General features: G+C 39.4%; 1 protein-coding gene across 2 annotated transcripts in view; it reads right to left on the reverse strand.

Moving 5' to 3' along the window:
• Positions 1 to 25,108, reverse strand: part of LOC139210926 (cGMP-dependent protein kinase 1) — a 71,701-nt gene that overhangs the window by 26,817 nt on the left and 19,776 nt on the right. For both annotated transcript variants that reach the window (XM_070841135.1, XM_070841134.1), the window contains exons 3-4: positions 20,736 to 20,849; positions 650 to 755 (exon numbers count right to left, since the gene is read on the reverse strand). In XM_070841135.1, the coding sequence (XP_070697236.1) occupies positions 650 to 755; positions 20,736 to 20,849 (220 nt within the window). The remainder of the gene's footprint in view (positions 1 to 649; positions 756 to 20,735; positions 20,850 to 25,108) is intronic.

The raw sequence follows: 25,108 nt of genomic DNA on the forward strand, positions 1-25,108 counted from the left end.
TGAGGTTTTCTTCAGTAGAAATGATCACTTGGGAACTTTAAACACACACATAAATACATCGGAGTGCACATGTGAGAGGGAGGGACAAGACATAGGAGCAACTTCCAATATCGGCCCTGAAACAGAATTGGGTCAAAATGGATTGGCCCCTGTAATACAGGGAAGATGTGATATCATTTTCATAATTGGCTTGATGAAGACCAAAGTGGCTTACAGGAAAGTCGAACAGAGAAAGGGAATGGCAGAGATTTCTACTATAATGGTAATTCAACATTCACTGCTCTCTCTCTCTGTCTTTTGATGAGACTTTCTTTTATCCTATGCTCCATGCAGGCCTTTTAAGTGATAATAAGCTTTTCTATAGAGAAGCAGTAGGGGAGTAGTGCTCCCTGATACAGATAGGGACATTAAAGAAAGATGATTGGTTCAAGGTATTTTAAAGTGGGATGAATGACCCCTGCAGTGACGCACCAGCAATTAGTGCTGAAGACAATTTTTTGGCAAAAATGAGGAGTATGGAATCCTGTGACAAACGGCTCACACATATTCACCCGAATTCATTTTGTTAATTCATTCATTGGATTTCAGATCAAAGCCCTACCCAGGCTATTTGTCTGTCACTGTGGGGCAATTTACCCTGCATCCTCACCTTTTTAGAAACTCCATATACTCCGTGTGCTTGATGAGACCCGTCCTCATCATGATCGTCTGAAAACATTGTCGGTCAATGGCCCACAGCTTCACATTTGTTAGAGCTGGAAAGAAGGAGACACGTAAGCAATGTTGTGAAAGACAGTTTTTACCCTCAGGCAATCTGAATAATAAAACAGCATATTTACGCATTATGTATGCCCCGCAACAGTGTTGTATGTATGATATGAACGTAGTGGATATCATATACACTTTTTAAGTGTTTGATATTGAACTTGAAATGTGGGAAGACACGTCATGGCATGTGACATTTATGAGTGAATTTAAACTAAAACCTTACTGAAATCACAGGTCAGGTGGAAAAGCCTGTGATCTTTTAGGTTTACCTACTCTTGTAGCACCAATAACTGTCATTCAAATGTTTTCTGTAGCTGCTGATCAGGCCTGCTCAGCAAACGGGAGGAATTGCGGACAATTACTCTTTACTCACCAGCTGGAGTTAATTGGTGTTTTTCAAATAGCTTGCATGGGTGGCTTGCTTCAAGTCATGCTACAGCATTTTAATTGCTTTAAGGTCAGGAATCTAACTTTACTATGCCAACCTTTGTTTTTATTAGTTAAAGCCCTTGAGTTACTGATTGCTCTGCGTGTTAAAGGCAATTATCAAACTGTGACGAATGTTTAAGTCAAATCACAAACAGCTACCCTGGTATTTTGTACAATTTCCTGGAATAATTTGGAATTAATTGTTCTTTCAATGATTACAATCATTACAATGGTGGTATGCATTTATGGTGGTATGGAGTTGTTTTTGTTTTTTTTCTCGTTTAAATATAGCATTGCAGCAATCTTTGCAGAATACCCAGTCCTCCAAAGATGGCCTGTCTAAAATCTCATGTTTAATCTTGTCTTGTCTTCTTTTTTCATTTTTATGCTGGGCTGTTGATTGATGGAGGCCTGGGTCTTGACATTCCCAGTGTTTTGAGCCTCAGCAGCTCTTTCTCTTGGGTCCTCTGTAGTCACTTTTGGTCAGAATATGTTTCACCTCAGCAGATCTCTGCTGTGAAGAAAATCAAGTGGACTAAAGCCATGTGGGTTCTCATTAGAGCAATGGACCTCTAACCCACACCTGAATGTCATTCTATTTACAACCCCTCATCATAGAATGAATTGGGTTGTTGGGGTCGAAACTTAATTAGAAAAATGTCAAAACCTCATATTTAATTTGGCTGAATCACATTGTAAAGCAACCTCCAGAATTCAGTGCTTCGCTTTGGTAGTAGCAGTTTGGGGATAATTATTTCAAAATAACTTTGGTGTTTCTTACAATTGCCAGTATCATTATGTTCTGCAAGAAAGGACCTTATTTCAACTTGAGTGTTTCATTTGTGCAGTTTTACAGTAGACTGTGAGAGTAATAAGAAAAAAGATGGAGAGAATCCATAGTCTGACCCCAAAACAAATCTGGAGATCCCCAGGGAGTCTTTTAGCCACAGGGACATGTAGTAATATTAGAAAAAAAGTCATCAGATAAGAGTCGGTCTACATGGTCTGATTGTGTGTCTGTTGCCAGAGCTCATCTCATCTTCCCAGTGTGACACCCCTTCACAGAGTTTTAAAGATAAATTCGATTTTTGTTAAAAAAACAAAGTGCTAGTTATTGATTATAGGTCGTCAACAGTGAAGTCACAGCGCAGACTTGGCTACAGGACGGCACCACTGCATTTGATTGCTGGGTCTAGATCTGCAGTTTAATGAGCATACACCAATAATGTTATATATGTACATGATACTTAGTCAGTGTAATGCCCACTTAATCACACATAGAGCACACCAACCTTTGTTTCTATCCGTGTGAGCAGGTTACCTCATGAGAGGGAGGATATTTTTGCATTTGTCATTTCTTCAAGGCAATATCTTACAGTGTTTAGAATGGCTTTTTGGTAGGATAACTTTAGGATAACGGCTAATGTAGACGACTGACCAGTTGAGGGTTAAAGTTAGAGATGAACCTGGCAAATACTTTAAATGAAGCTTCAGGAGCAAGCAGTTACACAAAAATACATACCAGTGGTAACCTACAAACACATATACTCCAGATTTTTATGCACATACATGAGCGAGTGAATGCTCTTCCACAAATCTTTCTCTGCAGCACAAGAGTTTGACAGCATATTAAAATAAGGCCAAACCACGGGAGAAATGCCCTCATTACGCAGTCTGACACTGTTTTTAGTCAGAAACATTTTCTTGGTGCTGGAACCTCAAAACACACAGCATGACATAAAAATGTATACACACAGATGTGTGGATACACAGCTATGCAGACATCCTGTACATGCACGCACAGATATGAGATACACACAGAAATACACATGCTGTACATGATGCACACAGATACACACAAGTATGTAGTTCTACATTTAAATACACACATGCTGCTGTGTGCACACACATATACACATATGCACAAAAACATTGAGCAATCTTCAGGCACGCAAAGGAAAAATATAAAACCATACACTGAAATGCTGTCAACACAGTGGATTTTAAAACTGACTCCACAATATTTTGAATTCCTCATCCTTGCAAGCTTTCCAAATGCATTATTTAAAAAAAAAAAAAAATTCCAACAATGCCTGGATGTATTTATGTTTTATCCAATCAAACAGGATATTTCTGTAGGGGTGATGTGGACAAATTACTCCAGGATAGACTGCAGACCCAACAAAACTTGTCAATAGAGATAGGTCTAGAGAGAAATTATTAGAGTAGCCTTCTAATTTGACCCTGAAGCAACAAGAGTGGGAGGTTAGTCATTGTTGCCCACTATGCAGTGTGCAGTGCTTGGAAAGAGAGTGGGAGCATGAGGCACTGGGAAATAAGATATGTAGAGAGCCTGCAGCGCACTGCAGTAGGTAAACGTATTATTCGAGGCTTGACTAAATTGCAGTGTGACTCAGGGACCTAGTTATCCTGTAGTGAGGATGAGATGAATGTCCTAATGCTTATGGGTTGCTGACCATTAGTTCCACAGCTTTCTGAATCGACATAACACCCGGGGCAGTGCTGCAAGGATGTTGTCTGTGAAAGGTTTTGATGAATTGGGCAGTGTGCTGTCCCAGTAGGATGATTAATTAGGCCTTAACAGTCACAGTCACAGTGGACTGTAAATATATGTAACATGTGTGAACTGTGCACAGGAGAAAGTCAAAAAAGACCTGTGCAAATTAATGCCATTTGATAAAGGCCAGACAACAAGTACCACCTTTGAGATAATTTGTTATTGAGCATAGTGAAGACCAGTTGCTCCAGATCACATTCAACTGCTGTAATATTGTAACCCACTTCATGTGATGTTCATCATATGCAGCACATGACAAATGTATTGAATTAATTAGTGTTACTTTGCCACAGTCTTAGCCTGTGAACATATATAGCTTTTTATATATAAAGCTTTATATAACTGAAAAGTTTAAAATGCATGCATCCATTCTCTTTCAAGAAGGTAAGAAAATGCAGAAAAAATGATTTCAGTGCCACATATGTCAAATTGATACTTGTAGCATACATGCTGTCATACAGATGGAAAAAGTAGCTATTAGCACAGTAGTCAGAATGTGCTGATCTGGGGAGCAAATGTGATAAATTGCTGCTTTTGTGCAAAATTGACCTCTCGAAATGTACCAACCAGTGTGCCCTGTGTGCTGCACTTTACCATTCATTGTATCTCAAATATCACAATATGGTAGTCCCTTCAAACTTTACAGTGGCAGGGTTTTGTATGTCTATATAAAGTGTGTTAATTGATATACATTTGTATTATAACTTGTTAAATTTACTCCCTGGTGCCAACGGTTTAACAGATATTTTTTCTTTGCCCCTGAAAGCTCCTCTAAATGAATGTAATCCCACCTCAGAATAAAGGATGGTTATTCATAGCCATGCCCACAGCAGAGCATGTTGTCATTATCATTTGCTTGTGCTCCTCCTTTCCTTCCTTCTCTTTGATGCAGTGATTGTAATCAGTCACCCCTCAATTTCTCCCAATTTTTTGCAATAATAGATCAATAGTGTTGATTGTGAAAAATTGGCACCTAGCTCCCTTGGCATGCTTGGCCCCAAAAGCAAGGATCTGTGTTTAAACCTGGGGCCATTGCCATTACCCCCTTGCCATTGAGATTGAATGCAGGACAGGACATGTACGCAGTGGAAGGAATCACTCATTTATTCGCCTCAGTCATCATTCATTGTAACTGGATTTCAGCCAAGGGCATTATGCAAATGCTGCATGTGTGTTTGTTCTTGTAATCTAATTTTTGCTCATTAAATTATATAACTATAGGATGAGATCAACAACATTTCTTCTCTGCACTCCGGTCATGCCAATTTACATCCAGACAGCGTGGGGGTTTGGAAACATCAAAACTTGTGCGTTACTGCGACTGTAATCTTGATTTCTGTTGTGAGTGCCATGAGTTTTAGTGGAGGTTTAAAATGACTCAAACTGGTCTACGTCTGGCCAATGATGATTCAGCTGACGTATAAAGCATCTGCTACTTGCACTGTAGAAAATCCACCTTCCTTTCCAAAAGCACCACAGGGCTACATGAAAGTGGTGCTTAAATGAAGATTAGACCAGAGTCTCAAGCAGTGAAGTGTGCAAGGAAACTTGTATACCTTAATGACAGGAATTATATTTGTTTGCAACATAGTTTCAACTCATTAAAATGCACTGCCAACTTCTGAAATAAGCTTTCTCTCTCACTCCTCGGTCATCTGTCTAATAGATGCAGGCGAAATGCGTTTATCATTTGCCTGCCTTCTAGAAGAAGAAAATAATATCATAATAATATCAGAACAGAAGATATGTGTTTTCACACTATACTGCTATACTACTATTCACAGCATGGTTTATAATGGGGAAAAATTAACGGAGAAATGTTCAAATTCTGCCACTCTGTAGTAAATCAGTATTTTAAGTATTTTTTTTTGTCTGAAATCGACCAGCCTTTTTCACATTTTATCAGCATTTGGCTGGTAGCTGTTGCTAATTTCTCACCCGTGTCTACAGTTGTGATTTCTTTTCATCCTTCTATCCCACTTTCACAACCATGCTGGTAATCAAATCATTGTCACACAGCAAAGAAAATGTGTTTGAAAACCCTGGAAATATTAATCACCATGTGTCTTTAGTGCTGTATTGGTTATTAGGACGTTCTCGACTATGAATTATCGGTTTCGCACTCGTACATGATTAACCTGGGGTAGTACAGCTCTGAGAGACAGAGTAGTGTCTCCAAACTAATTAGTGAGAGCATCCACCATAAGAATTTTCACTCTGGAATACTGTTGTAATGTTTTTTGATTGAGGGCATTTGAATTTTCACCATCATGCCAGAAACTTTCCCCACTGTCAAATCTGTAATTCTTCTCATCAACATTTTCTCCTAAAAGCACCCCTCTTTCCTTTCCTGTAATATCTAAGAAAATGAGAAAATGAACCATTCTCTTCTCGCTGACTCTGAGAGAGACACACACACAGAGCACGCAGAGCTACAAACACACTTGAAATCACACAGTCACGTGAGCTCCACTCCATCGAGGCTTCCTACATGTGTTGTTATGGAAAGCGTTTGGAGAGCCATGCTGTCAGGGCTGCAGGGTGGAGGAGTGTAATCTCCTTTCCCCCTAAGTCATTAATAACATCAGCCAAGTCTGATTACATCTGGATGAGCTCTTTAGAGCGTGAGAAAGCAGGACAGGTCATTTACACCAGACTGTGTCCATTTCGGAGAGAGCCTTAAAAAAAAAAAAGGAAAACATTAGAGGAATTCTCTTCATAATAATGGAACTATGTTTATTTGTATTGAGGCTTAAAGGAACATAAGAAAGAAAACAGATACACTGAGTCATGTTTGGCAGTAGCTGAAATGTGTAATAAATTGCTGATATTTCTACACTACAGAACAGCAACCTTTGATTTACATGATTTGTTGTGAACTGGAGCGTTGCATGTTAGTAGTTAGGGTGGTAGCGTGTGCTCTTCTGACAGCTTTCACATCTCGGCGAATCCCACCAGAGAAAACTAGCTGGCTTAATCAGATGCCGTCTCCAGCTGCCAGTTCTGCCAATGCTCGCCCCACGTTGGAGACAGGACTCCATGGGCTTGGAGCAGCAGTTGCTTGAGATTGATCGGAACTGAACGCCATCCCACCCGCCACCCGCCACCCATCCACAGCGCTCACCCACGCCTCGTTCTACTGAGCACAGAGGATAACCCGTGCTTTGTTTTTTCGAGAATAAAACATTCAATTGCTGTTTCTGTTTCGGCTGTGGGGATATAAAAGGGGTTTTATTTCAAAACCATCTATGTCCAACAATGTCGGGCATTAAAAATGACACGTGGGAGTCATAATATTTAAACACATAAATCTAACAGTGAGCATGGACAGGATATTCTCGTTACCTTTCTGTCTTATTCCTGTCAGAGGCTGATTGAGTAGCAGTATCCCTAAAAGTGTGCTTTTAGCTTTCTCTGTTTTAGAGAGTCCAAAGATAAAAATACCATTGACCACTCATCTCTGTAACATCAACAAACCTCACTCCCAACCTTTATTCATCAATTATAGCTGATCTTGTTTGGAGGTTTATCATAAACATGCACACATTTAGAAGACTGGAGTTTGGTCAGTTTAAATAAGTATTCCATTATCCTGAAAAGAGAGTGGTCCATCTTAAGTTAGATTTGCGACGGTAGATTTGCTAATGTTATTCATACCTGAAGCAAAGCAGTAAACACTGGACCTCATCTGACTCATCGTAGTCATTCAAGCAGCAGCTTCTCTAAACTGAATGTGCTGTCTGTCTGTCATATTGGATGGTATTGTCACAACAAAGGCCGTTTGCATTTGCCATTACCTAAGCTTTTTTTTTTTTTTTTTAAGTTTACTGTTTGGGTTTGAAATGCAAGTCTGGAAAAAGCAGAGGGGGAATGCAGCAGGGGAAAATATACTAATAATAACAGCAAAAACACATTTGCAGACAAATATGTAAGCATTGTAATTAAGGGGGTAAATTTGGGAAACAAATTACATGGTGAAATACCACGCATTGTGCATATCTTCATTTGGACCTTGAAGTCTTCATGGTCCTTTTAATGTAGATTCACAGTGACAGCCTCTCCAATGATATATGTTTCACCACAACAAACAGTGATGGGTCAGGGGGTCACAGGTCAAAGGTCAAGAAGAAAAAAGCACTTAATGAATAGTAGACGTATTGTAATGAATGAATAAGAAAAAAAAAAAGAAAAATGTGTTAACGAAAATCAGAGGGAACTCTGTTAACGTTCTATTAGCATTATACATTTTGAACAGGATCCTCACTTTTGTTCAAAATGTTTTTCATTAAAAGCAATTCATCTCATCTTTTCTACACAGATTTCATTTCACGGTGTCAGGATGGAAGCGCTGCTACCTGAGCTGATGACATCAATGGTAAGGACAACTGCTTCTGTGTTCGGGGAATAATAGAAACGTCTGTGCTGTCTGCTCCCGCTGCACCACCCAACCCCAATTAAAAAATTACCTTTTCAGCATAAATTGCTTTTTCGTTGGTTTGTGAGATAGATTTTAATTATTGTCCTCGTCATTATAGACAGTTAAACAGAAACTATTTGCTACAGAGGAAATTAGTTTGAATAACCTGGTGAGATCAGTCTGCCCGGATGTAGAAAATCAAATGGAGGAAATTAAGTGTGATTGCTATTCATCAACAAGTGAGTTATTTTAAGTCCTTGGTCCAGGTTGTATGAGGTTGTGCATTTCTCTATATAGCTGGTTCTGTGGTCTGCACAAACTCCACATTGAAATCTGCCATATTATTGATTTGTAAGGCAGTTGAATATCCTGAGAATAATGCAAAACCATGTACCACACAGTGTCAGATTTACAATATACATACACTGCAACAAGATAATAACCTACTGAATGAGTTGACCATGCTTTCTACACTAAAGTGACTACAAACATATTAGTATTTTCTTTTTTGGACAAGAAGAAGAAACAGACCTAACTTGTTGAATTTCTGTCAGTCAAAGCTAATGTTTTGCAACCCGCTGAGGCGAAAACATAAAATCTCTGCATTCAAAAATATAGAGCAAAGGCAGAATGATAGTTTTCATTCTGCTTTGACAGGATGTGGTGAATACATTTGTTTTGTGACTGACTGACTGAGATACTGACTGACTGAGATACTGACTGACTGACTGAGATACTGACTGACTGACTGAGATACTGTCTGACTGACTGACTGACTGAGATACTGACTGACTGCCAGCATGTGTGCACATAGTCATCACTGTATATGTCTGTATGCCTCTCATCTTTTCTTTTTTTCAAAAAGTGGCAATTATTCTGACAAGAGGCCTCTTTACGCTGCAGGAGTTCTACATTCAGTTCTGTTTCTGTGAAATCCATTTAGAAACTGTTCATTATAAGAGGGAAAGATGTATAATCATGCAAATATTAATCGAAGTAATGAGTGGCCCAGAGATTATAAATGTCTCCCTCTGTTCAGGGAAACAGATATTCAAATATTATAACATCTAACCAATAAATTAAAACTACATGATTACATAATCCATGATTACATAAGAGTCTGTGTCCCTTAATATTTGTCTTAACTCCAGTTTCTGCTACCATCGTCTTACTGGTCATCCTATGTACAGTACACTGTTATTATTCTTCCAGCAGCAGTTGGTCTCGGTGTAACATACTGTTGCTAGTAGCAACCAATAGTAGTACTGATCCACAGCAGTTTAACTGGCATTATTACATGGCTTTGTTTAATTCTCGATTCAGATGGGTCAATTACGGCATCCTGCAGTCTGTTATTTCTGTATAGCAGACTGCTGGCATGCACATCAGGCGGTTAATATGGATAGCAGAAGCAATAAAATCATTGATTAATCAATAAAATCATTTTAACGTCAGTATTTTGTATCAAATTCTTTTGAAGGAAGCTGCGTAATTAGCGGGATAATGTACAGCAAGCAGATCATTAGTGCAAAACGACCCAGGATGATTTAGGTAGGTGTTTGTTTTGCAATAATGACCAGCTCACTGTACTTTATCCTTTACTTAATACATCCACTCTTTAAACAGATCTCTGACATTGACAGGTATCGTTTATCTACATTCTAAATACCCTTGCTGGACTGTTATTTGTTGATACTTCATTTCTTAAAGCTGTTTTGTGGCAGTTTACACCATTGGGGGGAAAAAGGCTTTACTGCCTGAGGACTACCACTAACTTTCTATACAAGCTTTCTTCTTACTGAGCTGATTAATTTTTACATTTCTTTCAGTCTAACTCTTCTTTATGATGTCTTATCTTTTTTTATTTGTAATTACTGCCATTGTGTCATATTTGACATATATGTCATCGTTTCTTCCAGTAAAAACCTTTAAAGGTCATCCAGCTTTAACTATAAAATGAAACTGATACATAAATATATACAAAGCACTGTATTGTCTTCTTCTAACTCTGATCATCGATTTCATTTATTTGTTTCTTATTACCATATATGAATATAAAGAAAAACTTGACATTTATTGCTGACATAAGTTGAAAACCCGTAATCATGTACAGCTCATGTATTGTGTTTCTGATTGTTGTTATTCACACATTAAAAAGAAAAACAAGATTTAATTGTTTGTAAATGACTTCTTGCTCAGTCAGTCAGCTGTCAGTCACTCACTAGGGAACTTGTTTACAAAGACTTTTGTGATACTCGTAAATTAGCCTAACGTGTTGTCGAATTTTAGTGTCATTCACGCTTGAAGAGTAGGTTATATATCAACATGTATACACACCGTTTGTGAACTTCATTTGTCTTCGCATCTATGTGCTGTTTTTAGCTCAAGGAGAGAGTATGTAATCTGTAGTTGCACCAAGTACTGCACCCCTGGTAGGAGGAGCAATGGACTTGATAATCGGCCCTGTGCATGTTCAGAAATTCGAAGGCTGTAAAATATTTACATGCGTGTCATTGAAGGTTACTATGTTTTATTCTCTGGTATCAGAGAAACTCACATCTGCTGATTCAGCAGCATTATTCATTATTGTCAATATAAATGTGTTTTGTTATTCTAAGTTGCTAAATAAGTAATTAAGAGTGGAGTGCGTATGTGTATAAGTGCAAGTGTTACACTGTGAAACTGTGTGTTAGGTGAAAGGGTGAATAAGCAGCAAGTTTTGAGTTAATTTGTAGTTTTCAAGGCTTGAAGTGATGCTGTTCATCATCTTCATCAGGGGAAATTCAGGCCCACAAAGCTTCCTGAGCCACATTCCCCCACTGATACTGAGGTACAGCTTCACCTTTTTAATGCAAATGTGTCATAAAACTGTATTTAAAAAGGCAAGCAGTGCAAATGTCTCCATTATAATACGAAACCGTTAGAAAGACAAAATAATCAATACACAGCACTCTCTAAGTTAGCTGACATTCTCCCAGGGCAAAATTCACAGTCATATGATTAGTCTGTGCATATCATCACATGAGACTATTAGCAAAAAACACGCCAATGAAAGCAGTTGTTGTAAAGCTACACCTGCAGGGTTGTTTTCTTACTGACTGACTGCTGTATATTACAGCGGGCTGAGGTTTCCTCTCTCTGGTTGTTTTAACCTTTCAAGTCATCTGGAGCCCCAGAAGAGCCGCTAGCTCTGGGCTCACACCTGCGCTCCAACTGAGAATCAGGACAACAGCAGCAGCAGGGGCCCTCTGACGAAACACACTGGCACACATACAAACACACACACACTCACACTGGGACAACCTGTAGCACATGCACTTACACACATAAGCACATAAAAATTCAGATGCCTTCATCCAACTAAAACAAGCCACACTGTCAAGTTATAGGCACATTCTTGCACACAGTGACCAACCATGACTTTAAACAGCTGGGTGAGAGCTACCCTGCCGCCATCACCATATTACCACCACATTTCTTGCTGCTCTCTGGCAACAGTGTTACCATGGCAGCCATGGAAATAGAGAAGATTTTTCCCCGTTCTGTCCCGCTGGAATTCTATCTACCAAAGCCACTCTTTTCTTTCTGTCTTCTTCTCTCCGTCACTGTTTCTGCATTTTTTTTTTTCAGTTATCCAATGAAATCCCACGTCCCATGGCAATGCAGTTCTCCTGAGCCCTTGCACACATCAGAACAAGATAATGAAGAGAGAATGATACTGCCTTAACTTTTGCAACAAAACATGATGGACATTTCAGTCACAGCAAATGAAACGACAATTTATGAGCTTTTTTATTCTTTAAAGTTCTTTTTCTTTCTGTTGTGCATTTTCAGATGTGTTATTGCCATTTCTCTTCTTGTCTAATTGCTTGTCATAATTCTGATGTACTATGCTTACAAAGACTGCACAGTCCATTTGCCATTTCTCTCGTTTTTTGCATTTGCATAGCACATTTGTATGTCTCCCTCACCAGTCTGTCATTTTCCTGCTTTTGGTTGCACCTCTAATTATGATGAGTAGCTTAAGCAGCACAGTAGGTGGTGCCTCTGTGTTCCTTATTCAGGGTGCACTCTCTTTCCTGATGCTAAGAGCCCTTATCTCCAGCTCCACACAGCCCTGCCTTGCCTAATGATGGTGCTCAGGTCCTCATATAACCACCCTTGGTTCACAACAATGAATATTATATGTTGTTTCTGTTAAGTATGGGTTTTCAATCTGCATGGTGTTCTTTTGATAAACATAAAACAGCTGCTAAATTTGAAGGAACACTCTACCTTTTATGAAGCAATGTTCTTCAGATATTTCAAAATTTGATATTCATTGAGGCAGGCTTACATCTGTGAAATTAATCTCTCAAATTAAAAAAAATAATGACTACATGCTTCTTTAACTTGACATGTGTCAAGTTGGAGAAACACATACTGTTTTCTTCTGACTGTACCATCACTTGAGCTCGCACCACAAATAATTCGCCTATCGTACACTAGAAGACTATAATAAGATCTTTTAAAGAAGATGAAATTACAACAGTGCAATCCATCCATCCATCCATCCACCCATCCATCAATCCATCAATTGATCAGTTGTGTTATCCTTCAGGGTCACGTGGAGGCTGGAGCCAATCCCAGCTGACTTTGGGCGAGAGGTGGGGTACATCCAAGACTAGTTGCCTTTCAATCACATGGCCAACACATAGTGACAGACAACCATTCACGCTCACATTCACACCTACGGGCAATTTAGAGTTACCAATTAACCTAACCTGCATGTGTTTGGACTGTGGGAGGAAGCCGGAGTACCTGGAGAAAACCCACGCAAGCACGGGGAGAACATGCAAACTCCACACAGAGAGGTTCAAGGCTCAAACCGCAAACCTGCCAACCTGCTTGATGTGAGGCAACAGTGCACCACCATGCTGCCCACAACGCCTTTGTGAAAAAACATGATATATTTCTTAAATACCACCTTTATTACCCTTTATTATAGCACTTTATTCACATCCAATGAAATTGACAGTGTCTATATAATGCTTAATGTTGCCATAACTTTAATGTAAATGTCTCGGTCATGAAGGGCTATGGAATGGGGCTTTCAGGTTATCTTCCCATGGATACAGAGACTTTATGACGCTACTATTAACTTTCTCCTCAGATGGGTCCAGGGACACCAAGGACACTTCGTCATGTCACTTAGATGATCTTTTAAATATGGCAGCATTAGATAAAATGGCTTGATTTTAAATGCATTTCTTAGTTGAAGGAAGCAAGGTTACATAACTCTCTTTAATGCTCCTCAAAATAAGGTCACTGAAATGACAGTTTCACAATCTCCGTTACCTTGATCAGGTAAGATAAGATTTCATGCATTGGGATACCCCAGTTTTGGTGTCATTTAAATTAACTTAAGAAAATACCCACTTTTCAAGGCACTCATTTGAAACGCAGCGCTCAGGTCTGAAAGGGTTAAGACTGAGCTATGTCTGGCTAAAGCAAACAATCGAGGAGAGAGAGTTTTATGAACTGCTGAACTGTACAAAAAAAAAACAAGCCTTTAAAAAGACAGAAGTGGATAACGTTACGGGAAATAAGACGTGAGACATCATTGACTTCACTAATCAGAGACCGATCATAATCAAACTTTTTCCACTCTGGTAAAAGTAAGATGCTAAAAGAATCCACTGACAGGCTGAAATCTAATGTTTTTAATGTCAGTGAAATCACTTATAAAGTCATTTGTTGTAATTCCAGCATTAACTGGCTAGTCAGACATGGATAGTTTTAATGGGGGTGTCACCCTGGGAGTAGTAAACCAAGGATGGCAACATTTATGGCTCATTCTGCCACAAAACAGATACTAGTTTCTGCTAACTAATGCTTATGCTTGCCTTATATCATCAGCAAGATACTGCTGTTTGCTTTGATGCTAAATGTAGCTAACATGGCTACTAACAGTTCATGATTATTAGACTTAAAGGACCAGTGTGTAGGATTAAGTGACATAAGTGAGGTTGCAGATTGCAAACACAACAATTGTGATAAGTGATTAAATGCGAACGAACACATAACATTATAGTCAGTTTCTGAAAGATCCTTCTAAATCCTACACACTGTAGCTTTAATGCAAGACAGCACTAACACTCCCTCCAATATTTTCCTACATTATATGCAGCTGAATTTATAGGGAATTGCCATATTCAAAGTGCAAATTGAAAGTACTCTTTCCAGTCTTGAAAAGGCACAGAAATAATGGCATTTGTTAGGAGGGTGCTTTTATATTCAGCACTCACTTGATCTTAATCGCACTGAAAACAAATTTTATTAATTGCTGTTGTTTTTTTCCGCTCTCTGCTGGCCAAGAAAATAGATGGTGGTTGGTATTCTGCACCAGTGAGTGTGAGGTCAAGACAGGTTACTAGAGTTGGGGAATCACACTCCTGGGTCAAACAAAGGCTCGAAGTGATCTTGTGTTTCAGTGTTAAGTCGTGTGAAAAATGTTAAAATGAAGCAAGAATGTTTTGTTATGTACGGACCCGAGAGTAACAGACTTAGAGGGCACACCGACTCTCTTACAAGCAACATGCTTTATTATTTAAACACCAGAGAGTCCCCAGCAAAAAAGCTGCCATTCTCTGCCTTCCGCACCAGTCATAATGTTTAACTTGGTGCCTGGTTCTCCAAGGAGTGAAAGCTGTAACTTATCTCTTTCTGCCAAAACAAGGTTCGCTCAGTGTGGACAGGGCGATCCCTGAGACTAAGCAGATGTAGTCTACTACACACACGCTCACACATTTACACACACTCGCATGCACATTATCTTCTCTCAGACTGATTAGACAGACAACTGTTTGCTCACTCCCAGCGGAAGGAAGGGTTTTTATGCAGCTGAGCTATCACTCTGTCACAGGGGCCATTTTCAGACGCCTCAAGAACAATGCTGCTTCTGTGGTGTAATTTTCTCTCTGTGATACCGTAATATAAAGCACTGTTTTTAGTAATACATTTGGGTGGGTGTGTGTGTGTGTGTGTGTGTGTGTGTGTGTGTGTGTGTGTGAATACTGATGCCCAAGTATTGGCCCTCTGCTAGCTGTCATATTTCATCCTTGAAGATGAAATTGCACCTGTCAAAATGTAAGCAAGTGTGCGTACATCAGAAAGTATGTAGTTATGCATGTCTGTGCTGTCTATAGGGGTTAGAAGGTGCTTTCGGAAGACAGTCGGTGAACCTCAGACGACTGAATTCATTCACATGTTCTAGAAAAACAATAGTCATAAGGACAAATAACCTGGCAGGAAGACGGCAAGAGCTCTGTATCCATTTAATGAATCAGTGGTGCATGTTGCAAAGTCCCATTACCCAACATGCATCCTTGTGAAAATAGAGCCCTTAATCTTAAAGGACAGGCTCAGTCATGGCTTGGATGACTCCCTTCCGTGGGAAATGAAAATCTTCCATCATATTAATTAAGACCTGTGTGTTCACTTTTATCTCAAGTCCCCATTTGCTGGGGGAGATAGAATATAAATGTCAAATAATGGGAATTATTAGGAGGAAGTAAATGTCAATTGGAGATTAATATCTGATGCACAGTATATATTGTATATGTACAGACTGGTTGGCATCAATAAGCATCTGATATATTTATGCTTTGGATTTTCTGTCATATCTTCCAAATGTGTTCTTTTGCAACTTGTTTTAAACTGGATGTTATTTAACACTATTGATTCTTATTTCCCCTAGATATTTTTGTTTTGACGTCTCTGACTAACTAGTTTGAATGTATTCTCAATTACTATTGGTGCCATGGTGTCATAAATGAGACGTTATATCATAGCTGGTAGTCTCTTCGTAACTGTGGCTAAATACAACAAAGATCAACATCACGCTAGTGTGTGTTTATTTTCATTCTAGGTTAATTCTCAAAAGCATTTGGAAGAAAACTAAAACAATTATCATCTTCACCCAATTATGAAGCAGTTTCTAGGATTACAGCAATAATTATACTACGATCCATAAATGAAGCTATTAACTCTGACCAGCATAAGTCGCTCTGGTCATCCAAAACATTATAGGAGCTGACTCCTCTGTGGCTTGTTTGGTTTGCAAAACACAAGTTTGCTATGCAACAGCTCTCTGTTGTTTTTAATCCCCAGTCATTTAGTTTCCAGTCAATTTAATACTACCATTTTGTTAGCCATTTTTTGTTTTTCTCTGATACCTGCAGAGCCGCGCTCCTTTAAACAGCTGAAACGGAGACCTAATTCTCCAATGTGCAAGGGTGCGTGAAGGGGTAGGCGTGCTGGTGTAAAAATGGCCAGCCCATGTTGGACATTGATCATCATCCAAATAAATGCTTGTCAAACCCGACTGCACTGTACGACATTGTGTCTGTATGTGTGTGACACAGTGAGTGACAGAGACTGACAGAAAGAGAGAAATGTGTGTCCCGTGTGTCTCCTGCCGGAAAACACCAACCCCCCCCTCTCCCTTTAAATGTTCAAAGTGGCCCAGAACTTCTCAAAGTGAATTATGACATTGCTATTGGAAAAGTGATCTAATCATATGTGAAAGCATTCGTGTACATTAGGTATGACTACAACTGAGAGCACAGCTGGGTTCCTGCAATGACGTCTGAGACTGCTTTTTCCACCACTGTCATTAAGATGGAACACATTGATAATCAGTCTCACTGATTATGTTAGTAGTGACTGGCAGTGACCTCACTCTGGTCCAAAACAATGCCAGGATTCCCAATGCCTGTTTAGAGTCCTTATGTTTTTGTGCTGTGTGTGAGTGTCACGTTCAGGTATAGTATGTGTTAGAGCCATAATTTTGTTTTTACCTTTTGATTTGCTAATAATAAGGGTCTGTACTTCATTCTTGACTTTGGAAACAGTAGTTTTAGTTATTGTTTTAGAAAGACCCTGGGATGTAGTTAAAAGCTATGATTTTAGTTTAAAAAGGGAAGATTTTATTTTGTCAAAGATCTATTTTTCCGTTGTAGAGTATTTAGCGAGGTCTGCAAACAGCATCTGCTCTGTGATTGAATATCTAGAGCAAGTAAGTTTAGAAAAAATGTCAATTTAGATTGAATTATGGGGCCAACAGAGTAAAGTGCACTAGTGTTTAACCATGTGTAGTGCTAAAATGATCAATTAATTAATTGTTGAATCAATCGACAGCATATTAACTCTTCTGGTTATCCATTAATCACTTAGCTCATTGTAAACTGAACATAGAAAATTGCAATATTTTATACACCAAACAATTATTCAAGAATATAATTGACAGATAATTGTCAGTCTTGCTTACCGCTGTCAGTTGCTACACAGCTTTCTGTCTGCTGAATTGCATCCTGTTAAGCTGTCTAGTCCAAGTTTACATAAGACAGTGACATTTTGATGCTATAAAGCAGAAAAGCAGAAGGTCAATGTCCTTCGCTCATGTTTGTCCACAGACAAAAAATACCACTTTTCTCTCGCGTACCTTGAGGCGGCTTCCTCATTTTGCTGTCACTGCTGTCCTGTGTTTATCACCTCCCGATTGTTCTCATGTGAAAATGATGTGATATGGATTTGATGACAGGCTTTTTTGTATGCTGTATCGCTGGCAAAGTTTTTCTCTTAGACTGCCAAATCCCACCTCATTTGTAAAGGTTGGCAGGGCCAAATCCCAAACGTGCCCATAACTCTACACTTAAGTGTCTGTGACGAGAAACTAAACATAACATATTGATTGGTGGAGCTTGCTGGGAGCACTACACAGCCTGGGAGTTAAGTGCTACTCGACATGCTCAAGTCAACAAAAAACTTACTTCACAGGATCCTCTTGGGAGAATGCAAGCAAGTGCTCACGCATGAAATCACCTCAAAGATTGATGGAAAATGAATATCCTCATCTGTCAATCCAGGGATTTGCAATTATGGAAATGCACAAATTAATCAAAATTCAACTAATCCTCATATTATTTGGGAGAGCTTGAAATTTTGTCTCATCCAAATGCTTGCATATTTTGCCAAACAAAACAGTTTCCAACATAAAATCATCCAACACAGGTTTTTAAAAATGGATCAAAATGGTTTTACCGTGTTTTCTGTTTGTTGTTATTGTAATTTAACAGACTATAGCAGGGATTTTGCTTATTTTAGACACTATCACAAATATTGCTCATTCCATTATTGCTAACCATTTTCCTAACTGTGGTTTTCATACACTAGTGTACAGAGAATCAAAAATGAAGTGTGTAATTGACAATCTGTCTTAGTGGACGATATGTCTGCTCTCATTGTTTTTTACTGTCATGTTATCCCTGTATTGTACGACGGTAGTAAGTGCAGATTGATTTGTGTGTGATGAATTATTGAAATCAAGCCAGTTTCAAGGCTGTGAATGAATAGAACTCAAATGATGCCTGGAAGATAGGAAATGCAGGAAGTATGCTTTGGGACTGAAATGGTTCGCACTAATTTAAAGTAAATGGGATAAAATATGCTGTAACACTGTTAAAATCAGCTGCTACAATATTTCAAGCTCATTTTACTTTACTTTGGAACTAATTAAATCTATTTTTGGGGCTGACTTCCAAATTCTGCTCAAATTTTAAACATTTGGGTCTGTTTCATTGTAAAATAACACAAAAAGCTGCACACTCCACCACAACAAAGAAATGGCGAAAATGCCATTAGTATGTCAGCTAGCTAAACTTTATGGTGAAAAAGCTTTGAGTTCTTAGTTGGTCTGACTATGACGGCAAACACTTTCTCTAAATGAGCCATTCACAAAACAGCTCTTAATTCTTTCTGAGTTTTCATAGCAGGTGACGCACTAATAATCTCTTTATCAAAGTTAGCCATAAAGTCATTATATTGTGAGTAACCTTTGCAGTTAAAGCATGGAGGGAGGATACTGTGTGTTTTATGGATGAGCTCCTCTGAGTCTACAATAACAGGTTCATCATCTAAATTCCGTCAAGGTTTAATTACTCGTGCATATGACTTAGGAGACCATGCAATGTAAATTGCAATTACACTGAGGATAAGTCCTCATACAGAGCACCACAGACAGATCACATTTAATTGGATGATTAGAAGCTGAACCCCATATGCACGCTCGTCAGGTGGTTGCACATTTCCATTGGACACCCCTCTAATATTTAATGAGGCAGCTGAATCCCTCTGTGCATTCGTGTTTAGAGACATACATTAAAACAAGACAGTCACACTCAGAGACGGTACCAGTGACCCTGCTAGGCTGTAAACACACTTCTTCCCATGTAGACAATTACATCATCTGTTCCAGGCAGTTTTTATTAAGCAGCCCTCTCACCAGCAAAGTACTGACGTATACCTCAAAAGATCGTGACAGGAAGTACGGGCCGGTGGGCTGGTTGAAGGCAAAAGAATATACAAAAGAAGAAGACAGACAGTCTGTCGCCTGTGGGAAGGGGAATATTTTATCCCGTAAGAGTTGGCTCATCTCCCTGTGGGCACTTGTTGCCATAGTAACGGAAGCTGGGAGTTCCTTCAGGTTGGCTGGTCAGTGGTAGGGGGATCACGGGACATGAAGGGGGCCATCAAGGGCCATGCAACCTTTCCACAGCCTTCATCATCAACCCGCGTTTCCTTCATACTTCAACTCAGGCCTCCTCTCCGCTGGTCTACAGGCCCAGAGGGACCCCCTGCCCTTCATGCATTCATTCATGCCTGGGTCAAATATAGATTTTCATCCCAAAGCAGAGAAAAATCAAACAGCTCACGGTGTGTGTGGAATTACTTACCAGGTCAATAGTGATTACACAGAATTATGATGGAGTATGTTCTTTAGTGACAACTGGAGCACTCACTCTACAGCACTGACCTACATTCATGGATTTTGATTTGAACTGCGTTTCTGTGCACAAAATCACTTTCACCCACCAGACCTCATGTCATCTCATCTCACCTTTTGTCTGTTTATTATTCTATTCAAAGACACATTTCCAGCTATTTCCCACTTCCTGCTCCACATAAACACACATTTTTCATCCTGACACACACACTACGCACTAACACACTAGGTTTCAAATGTGTGTAGTACGCCATCTGTCCTGCCCTTTCTCAGTCTCCTTTCCTTTCTCCATTAGGCTGACTATTTCAATTGCAAGTCTGATAGACCACCTACTCACCCACTGTGCATCCTTCATAGAGCTGGAGCTTTGACACATGAAAGAGCAGAGGCAGTAAGCCCTGACATTCAGCTCACTGGGGGTCTCACAAGCCACTTAACTAGAATGTTGTGAAAACATTGAGCGGCGATGGGTAGTGTTTCATCTTGACCGCTGTGTTCCCCATTCATACAGTGATCGTGTGATCCCTCCCTCTCTGTGTCGACGTAGGACTAATATCTTACAGGCAGAAAGACCTCTAATCCTCCACACAAAGGGAGCTATGTGTGTGTGTGTGTGTGTGTGAACAGGTGATATTATCTGTCACCTGGGGAACATGGACATTCAACACAGACTCATGTGAGCATTTTGGATGTTTTTCCAGGTGCCTGCGGAGACTCACTCTTGACAGTGGCAGTCCTGGTGCAGTTGTAGAGAATAGCCAGCTCTCCAAACACCTTCCCTGGCCCCATGGTGCAGAGCTTCAGGCTCTCCTTCGTCACCTCCACCTTCCCATCTGAAACATGCACACAAATACAGGTACACCATTAACCTTAATGCTTTTCAAATTATTTATTTTCCTACCTGATTACTCAAGTGTGTGACTCCTCTGCTCATTTAATGTGTATAGCAAACACAGTTTCAGTGATGAAATGGAGTGGATGATAGGTGTCTGAGGGCTTTTGCTTTGTTTTGGGTACCCAGACAGAGTGCTCTTGACTCACTGGGCTAGAAAAAAACCATATTATTTTGCTATGTGGAATTTACTGTCCTCCTACTACGGCCAGTGCATCAATATACAAAATGTGTATGTGTTAATGTGTATATGAAAAGTATTACCTACTATTTCTGACATATGAAGAGCGATACTTAAGGAATAACAAGAGGTGTTTGCTAACAAAACTGCATACTAAAAAAGCACTTAAGCTGGAATTATGCTGTTGCAGAGACACACATAAACATACATTTTACCACAGACCATTAAGAGCCTAAGTACCCATCCATTTACATCAATAAATTCATATTCTTTCATGTTTGTTTCTCAGAAACTCAGCACTCCAGCAGACCATCACTCTGATTTACAGAGAATAAAAACCCAAAGAAAACAGTTAAAACCACCTTTAGGCTCCTGATGAAATTGGGAAGGTTGATAAGAGCCGGCAAGTCATCCACAAAGGAATCAGTTTGACTCGTTATCTTGTTAGACAGGGCTGTGAACCCTTTGGAAAAAACACCTCAATAAAAAGAACTGTTTCATGACTAATTATGTACCATTTTGTAGTTTTTTTCCACCTTATTGGAACAACAATACATTTTATTCACCATGGTTAACATTACATTACCAACAAACACCCAGTATGAAACAACACAAGCAGAGAAAATCCTCAGCTCTTTAAGTGTGTCACCATGTTACTGTCTTACTCTAGTGTAGTCTTACTCCATCTTACTTCCCTGCTGTTTTCACTGGCCCTGCTCAACAGCCTTCTTTTGTGTTGGAGCAGCACTCTGCTCTCATTCCACTTAAACGACATTGTTGAAAATCCAAAAAACGAATTAAGTTGTCCCGCCATTAAAAAGCTGCATTCCGATTTCTAACAATGCAGCGCTTGTGAATCTTTCATTATCGTCAGCTTAAGTATTCACAAGAGCGGTCTCACATTGATTGAAAAACATACTCACGTCAAAACTCTCTTTCAAATCTCTCACTGAGAGGCTTTCAGATTTCATAACAATGGTACAAAAAATCACGGGCTACTCGCTTTCAGAAACGTCCGTTTGACGTTTACAGTAACAACGCATTTGAAGTTTGCTTCTCAACGCACATAGAAAAACACATAAAACATTTATTGTGGTCTGTAGTTTCTTGTATTTTTCCTTCTGTTTACTACTCCTCCAAAACAAGCTGATGTTTGTCACTTTCATGAGGATGAAATAGAAAACATACCTCAATATTTCTCTCAGTGAAGAGGGAACCCCTGATGCTTGTTAACCAGAGCAGTTGTTCAGTGTTACAAGAACTGAGCGTAGTTGAAATGTGTTTTGTAGTGTCAATCCAGTCGCGCAAAGTCTATAAAGACAATGATTATTGAGCTCAATTCACTGCAAGATTCAAGTCTGGAGAGCAGCCAGTGAGAATCGATTGAGCCCAGTAAATATGTGCTAGAGTAATTGTGATTTGTAAAAGGTGCTGAGATGTTGATGATGTGACTCGTCACCTCTTAAAACTCCTGACCCTTTATACCAAACTATTAAATATAGGTGCTATAGAATTTCGCAATTGCTTCCATGTTTATCCAATTCAAAAACTGCAAGTTAAGACCTAAGACGAGCCCCGGTGTTTGGTGCCTTTATCTAATGAGGTGTAGCAAAGGTTCATGTTGATCTCGAAGTGAAGGGGGGAGCTGTCTGTCATCAATTGTACACCCCATTTGAAGTGCCTATTGAGCTTCACCATATCATATTAGTGTTGCTGGGAGGCTTTGATCCATCATCAAAAGGGTGGCAACATGCACTTTTAGGTCTGTGCAGTCATGGATAGATAGAAATAAATACAATACAGTATGTGTGTATCAGTACAGATTATTCCTGCCCTATTCGAAAGGAAACAAGACACAGAACTTCATTAAGTGCAATGAAAAAGCGCCCTGTGGTTTAATAACAGCAGCGTCTTGTGGATGGGTTCATGGAGGGATAAAGACAACCACACAGAAAAAAACGTCACGCCTCACTATGGACAGAGCTAATAATTTCCTGTGGTAGGACATGTAATTAATTCCTGAGAAAGGTGAGCAGTCAGAGCACGGTGCCTGTTTTGAAACTCACTGAATACAGGCTCTGTGGGAATTACTAGGAAATTAAGTAGTGCAATTATTAGCTTATTGGAATTTCACAAATGGTCTTTTTTTCTTTCTTTATAAGAAACTGTTATTTATAAGTTCACATGATTCCATCCACATACGTCATCACAGGGTCTAGCTCATTTCCCATTTTTGTGTCTTGGACCTGCTTTCATCGCACTTATTTATTAAAGTAGCTCCAAAGTCACTTGACATTCACATATCATATGCTATTCAGATCTTATTCAAATAACACAACAGGCAAATACACACTCCTTCAACAGGCGGCCGATCTCATATCAATTTGATACTCTTTGAGCCAACAGCTGTATACTGTCTTTCTCTAGGCAAATAAAAATAATGATAAGAGGAAGAACTGAAAACTTAAAAATTCATAAAATATCTTTTGTGTTATGTTAACTAGGATTTCACTGTCAGTGTATCACAGCATGTCTTCTTCCCCTGAGGCGGTGTAGCTGTGTTAATGGCCGATCATTTGAATGCACAGAGTGGTGCGTTCCACAAAGCAGGTCATCAGGACAGACCTCGGTGCAGACAACCCTCTGGCTCAAGATCATCAGATGTGATTCTGGCTGCGTTCCAAATCAAAAAACCCTGCATGACTTTATCTCACACTAGTGCTGAAGACTTCACAGATTGATTTAAATAGTCATCTATGATCCGAAGGATAACTGACTAAATTATCAGCTATTGCCATTAAAATATCTGTCTTTTAGACAAAACCCCATGGCCACGATTAACACCATTAAAGATAAACGCAGTTTTTTAAAAGTCTACTCAATTGTGCCTCTGTAAGCAGATGTGTGACACAAGTTTCTTAATTACCCCCAAATGAATTCGGAGAAAAGGACATCTGCTGACGTCCACATGGAGTCTTTCACGGCAAGGCCATTAGCCTGTGTCTGTAAATAAAGCTGAGTTTCAGGGGTCAGGCGCAGGATACGGTTTAATACCTCCTCCTCTTCTTCCATTGATAGTTTTTATGTTTTTCAAGCAGCAGAAAAACAGACATCAAGAAACAGGATGTGGGGGAGTTCAAATCCCCCAGGGGATAGCATACAACCACAATCCCATCGTGATAAGCCTTGTTCTTCCGTCACTGCTCAAGGGTCAGATTACCCGGTCCTATCTCTATCCACTAAAGCAATGGAGAAACACTGATACTAGATTAAGTATAATATTGCTTCATCCTGCCCCCAAAAGCTAAAAGATTGGGTAATTACCGTTGGCTGTTGTAGATGGTACAACCGTCAAGTCGACACATCAGCAATGATACAGCAACAGTTTGATTGTTTGTTGGAGGAAAATCCATGGGAGAAACAATGCTCAGCATGGGATCTATTCAACAACTGAAATGGGTTCAGAAAATTCCAGGGTTTATAAATCACCTGCTCTTTATGTCTTATCAAAAGATGTTTGTTTGAAACATCTTGTAAATTGCAATCTATTCAAAAGTGTGACTGAAATAGGCCTGAAATGGTAGTCTTTGATAGTACATCAGCCCTGAGCGGTTATTTGTTTTCACCTTGTTTTTCAAAGCTCACAATGTGACCTCTCAAAAAACACTTTCAGCAGAACAAATATTCATAGCTGCCCAGTTATGAAAAATGAGACACATGAATCACCACAGTGAGGAGGAAAATAAATAAATAGGCGAAGATAAATGCAGTGCTCTATTTGACATTCAGTGAAAATATATTCAAAGGGCTGAATGTCAAAACCTTTGGGTTTGAGGCCTACTGATCAAATCACTCAAATCTAAAAACATCTAATTCCTGCTAATCTCAGAACTATGGCCATGTTCAGTAAGACCTGTTGTTCTGCAGCAGCATTCACGAGCAAGTCAGACTTTTTCTCTTAATTTAACAATTTTAACGTTTGAATTTGGCTGCGACCAAACACAAAGGGAACGGCAGAA

Source organism: Pempheris klunzingeri, chromosome 12, assembly GCF_042242105.1.
Source record: "Pempheris klunzingeri isolate RE-2024b chromosome 12, fPemKlu1.hap1, whole genome shotgun sequence".
Classification (NCBI taxonomy): Eukaryota; Metazoa; Chordata; class Actinopteri; order Acropomatiformes; family Pempheridae; genus Pempheris; species Pempheris klunzingeri.